The 6,000-nt window shown below is 54.2% G+C and overlaps 1 protein-coding gene across 2 annotated transcripts in view; it reads left to right on the plus strand.

Moving 5' to 3' along the window:
• The window catches only part of phf14 (PHD finger protein 14), a 59,192-nt gene extending 56,910 nt beyond the window's left edge, over positions 1-2,282 (plus strand). For both annotated transcript variants that reach the window (XM_030120955.1, XM_030120956.1), the window contains exon 17: positions 2,054-2,282. In XM_030120955.1, the coding sequence (XP_029976815.1) occupies positions 2,054-2,060 (7 nt within the window). In that variant the 3' untranslated portion in view covers positions 2,061-2,282. The remainder of the gene's footprint in view (positions 1-2,053) is intronic.
• The last annotated feature ends 3,718 nt before the right edge of the window (positions 2,283-6,000 follow it).

Raw genomic sequence — 6,000 nt, forward strand, 5'->3', positions numbered from 1 at the left:
TGGTGTGTGTTAGTAGAGATGGGGGTGTGTGTTGGTAGAGATGGTGGTGTGTGTTGGTAGAGATGGGGGTGTGTGTTGGTAGAGATGGGGGTGTGTGTTGGTAGAGATGGTGGTGTGTGTTGGTAGAGATGGTGGTGTGTGTTGGTAGAGATGGTGGTGTGTGTTGGTAGAGATGGTGGTGTGTGTTAGTAGAGATGGGGGTGTGTGTTGGTAGAGATGGGGGTGTGTGTTGGTAGAGATGGTGGTGTGTGTTGGTAGAGATGGTGGTGTGTGTTGGTAGAGATGGGGGTGTGTGTTAGTAGAGATGGGGGTGTGTGTTAGTAGAGATGGGGGTGTGTGTTAGTAGAGATGGGGGTGTGTGTTAGTAGAGATGGGGGTGTGTGTTGGTAGAAATGGTGTTTTTTGGGGGAGGGGTTGTTCTTGTCAGGGGCAGGATTGTTATCGGGGTTTTGTTGGGGCAGGACTGGGGTTGTGTTTGGGGTGTTGTTGGGAGTGAGGTTTGTTTCATGGGGGGTGATTTGGTTGGGGCGGCCGGTGGGGGTCCTTATTGGTAGGGGTGGGCGATATGGCAAACATGTCATATCACGATTTTTTTAAAATCAATGTCACGATCACGATTTTGTCACGATTCTTTTTTATATATTTTTTTTCTAGACTAATTTGCAAGTTTGACCATTTTTTTCCCCAATGTTAAACATATAAAACATATAAATGTATTTAAACATGTAAAACCCTAAAAGAAAAATAAAAGACAATTGAAGACAATTAAAGCCAGAAACTGGCTTTAATTTAAATTGTACAGGTTTTTTTCTAATCAAAATGTGCAGTGAACACAAACATAAAAAGTCATGAACAGCAATAGAGTGCAGTGTTGTAACACAAAAACTAAACACACCAAACAGATTATTAAAAAGGGTCAATAAAAATGCAAACTTAGCTGGTTACCTCTTAAAGGACAACAATTTAGAACAAAAACAATTTAACTTTAATATCTATAACCTGAGTGAATAATACAGCTGCTGAGAACAATTTTTTGTTCAGAGATCTGAGCTTTTATCTCCTTTTAAAAATGAGGTAAAAGATAAAGAACAATAAAGTACACTTTTGTTACACAAAAAACTAAACACATCAAATAGCTTTTTAACAGTTTTAATGGGATATAGTTTTAATAGTTGCGCTATCTGACCACTAGAGGGCTCTGTCTCCATTGAAACACAGCCCCTCATCATCCCATTAAATCAAAGACGTTCCACTAGTGATCAGACTAAAGGGTCGTTTCAGCTGTTAGCTTGATGGTTTGTCCACTAAGTGTCTTTTCACATTTCTGTGATTTGTTGTGTATCAGATCCCTCATGCTAGCTTGTGAACTGCTAGCGGTAGCTCGCTAGCTAGCATTAGCATCGGTGCTAGCTTCAGCGTCTCTCCCTCCAGCTTGTTGAGGTGTTTCCATGGCGGCTGATCTCTTGTAGATCCTGTACTGCTGCTGTAAACCAGCTCTGCCTGACACAGCCTCCACCCAGCCTCCACACAGCCTCCACCCAGCCTCCACCCAGCCTCCACCCAGCCTCCACCCAGCAGCAGCTCCAGTCAGAGAAGCTCCACAGCGCTCTGCTCGCTGTTAGCTGCCTTTGGTCCTGAACGCAGCTCTGGCTGTGGCTGCGTTTTTGTTTTTTTTTTGTTTTTTCTTAATCATCGTTAATGTTGCTCCACATGTATCCATGATGTATGTGGAGAACTGCACTAGAGGAAATATTTAGTTGATATTATCTGAAGCTTTCAGGAAACATCATCACTCCAAAAAATATTATATATAGGTGAAAAAACAACAAGAAGAGCGTGCCCTATAGACGGTTTAATGATCTTTCTGATTTATGAGATCGTCCTGACATTGTAATCCTTAATGATCTTATATCGTCATATCGCACACCCCTACTTGTTGGGTTGTTGTTTGTTGTTGTTGGGGACGGGGTTGTTTGTGGTGGTAGTTGAGGGTAGTTGTTGTCTGGGGGGGGGCTGCTTCCGCCTTGACTCTTTCTGTCCTTGCATTGCACAGGTTGTGAGAGCCGGGGCGGCCCCCCCCCCCCCGCCCCCCCACCTCCCCCAGGCCGGACAGACCGCCGCCAGCTCTGAGACCCACTGACACATTGGGGCAGAAGATCCACCCATTCCCCACAGGCCCCGCCCCTCCGCAACAGGCTCTGCCCCATCCCCACAGGCCCCGCCCCACCCCGACAGGCCCCGCCCCTCCGCAACAGGCTCTGCCCCATCCCCACAGGCCCCGCCCCACCCCGACAGGCCCCGCCCCTCCGCAACAGGCTCCGCCCCATCCGCACAGGCCCCGCCCCACCCCGACAGGCCCCGCCCCTCCGCAACAGGCTCCGCCCCATCCCCACAGGCCCCGCCCCACCCCGACAGGCCCTGCCCCACCCCAACAGGCTCCAGCCCAACAGGCTCCACCCCATCCCGACAGGCTCCGCCCCTCCTGCCCCCTGGCACTGGGACTGATGGACGTGTGAAATGTTCCTCTCTGCTGATGTTTAGTTTTTGCTTCCAGAATGTTTGTCAGCCGATCAGAACCACTCTGTAAACCCGACGTTCCAGCCTGTCTGTCCTGCTTCGTCGAACGCTGCAGGAGAACGTTTGATTTCAGGACTTCAGCCGTGAGCGAGGCTCCACAGTGCGATCTGATGAGATGACGAGCTCCGTCAGAACGTTCTCCACCCTCCTACGTTCTCCACCCTGCTGCTGTCAGAACGTTCGCCGCCCTGCTCTGAGCCCTCTCATCATGCTGTTTGCCTGCCAGCTTCAGACCCGGTGGAGTCGCTGCTCTCATCATTTGATGTATTGATTCCTTCTTCAGTCACTTCTTCTCAAATCACTGAAGCCAGAATACACACTTTGTAGAACAGCTGGAACTCGTTACCCAGACAGACCTCCCTGCTTCTGGCCTAAATCTTCACTTAACTTTAATCATGATCAGATAAGAATATTTCTTGCTCAGTGTGTTGGCAGCATTCTGTTAACTGTGTCATTGCGCAATATTTACTTATTTTACTGATAAATGACGCTGTGCTGTCTTTATTACTGAGATAAGTTGACAGATAAACCAGAAGCCGTCGGGTTTTTATTTTTTTTAGTGCCAGCGTTGTGAAATCCAGCGCTCAGCGCCAGCACCCCGGGTTTGTTAAAGACTGACGCTAACGGGAAGATTTGAGCCAGAATATCAGAAGACAGGAATCTGGACAGAGGGTCTGTGTCCTGCACCTTTCACCCTTCAGGGACAGAGAAGACAGGTTCGGGTTTGTGTTGTCACGGCAGTGGAAATGTTGAGAATCAGTGGAACCGTCTCTCTGCGGCTGTTCTGGTGACGGCTACAGCCGCACTTCCTGTTGTGGAGGACTTCAGCTGCAATCTGAGATCTGAACAGACAGGTGTGAAGAGACGCCTGTCGCCATGGAGACGGATCGCTGCAGCTCAGCGGACCGTGCTTCTGGGCGTCCTGGCCCTCCCAGTCACGTGGTAGTCCGCCTGTTCTCCCCCTCAGGCTGCAGCAGAGACGCTTCCCCTTCATCGTGGACGTTGTGCTGTAGCGTCGTGGTTGACGTTGTTTTTCCACTTTCTTCTCCACATCGTGGTTTTTCTCAGAGTGACTGATGAACTCAGCGTGGAGGGCGTGGCTCTGACCGGGGTTCAGACGGGTTCAGATGGGTGGAGGCGGGTTCAGCAGCTGGAGGCGGGTTCAGGCGGGTGCAGCAGCTGGAGGCGGGTTCAGGCGGGTGCAGCAGCAGGATGTGGGTTCAGGCGGGTTCAGGCGGGTGCAGCAGCAGGATGTGGGTTCAGGCGGGTTCAGGCGGGTGCAGCAGAAGGAGGCGGGTTCAGGCGGGTGCAGCAGCAGGAGGCGGGTTCAGGCGGGTGCAGCAGCTGGAGGCGGGTTCAGGCGGGTTCAGGCGGGTGCAGCAGCTGGAGGCGGGTTCAGGCGGGTGCAGCAGCAGGAGGCGGGTTCAGGTGGGTTCAGGCGGGTGCAGCAGCAGGAGGCGGGTTCAGGTGGGTGCAGCAGCAGGAGGCGGGTTCAGGCGGGTGCAGCAGCTGGAGGCGGGTTCAGGCGGGTGCAGCAGCAGGAGGCGGGTTCAGGCGGGTGCAGCAGCTGGAGGCGGGTTCAGGCGGGTGCAGCAGCAGGAGGCGGGTTCAGGTGGGTTCAGGCGGGTGCAGCAGCAGGAGGCGGGTTCAGGCGGGTGCAGCAGCAGGAGGCGGGTTCAGGCGGGTTCAGGCGGGTGCAGCAGCTGGAGGCGGGTTCAGGCGGGTGCAGCAGCAGGAGGCGGGTTCAGGTGGGTTCAGGCGGGTGCAGCAGCTGGAGGCGGGTTCAGGCGGGTGCAGCAGCAGGAGGCGGGTTCAGGCGGGTGCAGCAGCTGGAGGCGGGTTCAGGCGGGTGCAGCAGCAGGAGGCGGGTTCAGGCGGGTGCAGCAGCTGGAGGCGGGTTCAGGCGGGTGCAGCAGCAGGAGGCGGGTTCAGGCGGGTGCAGCAGCAGGAGGCGGGTTCAGGTGGGTTCAGGCGGGTGCAGCAGCTGGAGGCGGGTTCAGGCGGGTTCAGGTGGGTGCAGCAGCTGGAGGCGGGTTCAGGCGGGTTCAGGCGGGTGCAGCAGCTGGAGGCGGGTTCAGGCGGGTTCAGGTGGGTGCAGCAGCTGGAGGCGGGTCATTGTTCCTGCTGATGGTTTTGTCAGGTCAGTCTGGATGTGAAGGTTTGCTGTTCTTCTCCACGTTGTGTTTTAACTGTCTCCTCTTTATTCTGGATGTTTCTTCTTCACCGAAACCTTTTTTCAGGCGCTTCATGTTCTTCCTGCTTTGATTTGTCATTTTCTTCATATTTCAACTTCATTTCATTTCGAATTGAACCTTCATTTCGTTCCTGTCTGACGGGAAAATGTTTTATTTTCAACGTTTCTCTCAATTAAAACCTTCTTTTCACCAAATGAATGAAAGACCTGCCTGGATGCCTGGCCCCGCCCCCTGCTGGCCCCGCCCCCACCGAGAGCATCGCTCGGTGGGCTCTGATTGGTCAGAACCTGGTGGACACGCCCACTCTGCTCACCTGTGGTCCTCTTGGTTCTGTTGCAATGAGTCTCTGGACGGTTCTTCATGTTCCTGCTCCGGCTGCATTCCTCACTAAACGCTCTGTTTGCTCTGGGATGTTCTCATCGAGACCGACTCCTTCCAGATCGACTGTTTTGATTCTTTTACTCCTGTAAACAACATCACTTCCTCCTTTCTCTTATTCTTTTGACCAGTTGGCTCCATGTAGGTTTTCTCCTCTGTGTGTGTGTGTGTGTGTGTGTGTGTGTGTGTGTGTGTGTGTGTGTGTGTGTGTGTGTGTGTGTGTGTGTGTGTGTGTGTGTGTGTGTGTGTGATCTCATGAATATTGGTGTCAAAGTGTCCTCGCTGTGGTTTGAAGTGACAGGCTGAGTCAGCGGATCCTCGGACCGCCGGCCTGGCCCGGTCTCCGGTGGCCCAGCCCGGCCCGGTCTGGGGTCGTGACCTCCCGTCACAGCTCCGCCCCGGCCGTCACTCGGCCCGGTGCCATGGTAGGAGCGTGTCGTCTGGTGTTCAGTGTTTCCTCCAGAATAAAGCTTTTTGAGTTGTGGTCCCGGGTCCGCCTGAGCCTTCTGTCCCAGGTCCAGCTCCGCCTGAGCCTTCTGTCCCAGGTCCAGCTCCGCCTGAGCCTTCTGTCCCGGGTCCAGCTCCGCCTGAGCCTTCTGTCCCAGGTCCGCCTGAGCCTTCTGTCCCAGGTCCAGCTCCGCCTGAGCCTTCTGTCCCAGGTCCAGCTCCGCCTGAGCCTTCTGTCCCAGGTCCAGCTCCGCCTGAGCCTTCTGTCCCAGGTCCAGCTCCGCCTGAGCCTTCTGTCCCGGGTCCGCCTGAGCCTTCTGTCCCAGCTCCGCCTGAGCCTTCTGTCCCAGCTCCGCCTGAGCCTTCTGTCCCGGGTCCGCCTGAGCCTTCTGTCCCGGGTCCG

This window comes from Salarias fasciatus, chromosome 22, assembly GCF_902148845.1.
Source record: "Salarias fasciatus chromosome 22, fSalaFa1.1, whole genome shotgun sequence".
In the NCBI taxonomy this organism is placed as follows: Eukaryota; Metazoa; Chordata; class Actinopteri; order Blenniiformes; family Blenniidae; genus Salarias; species Salarias fasciatus.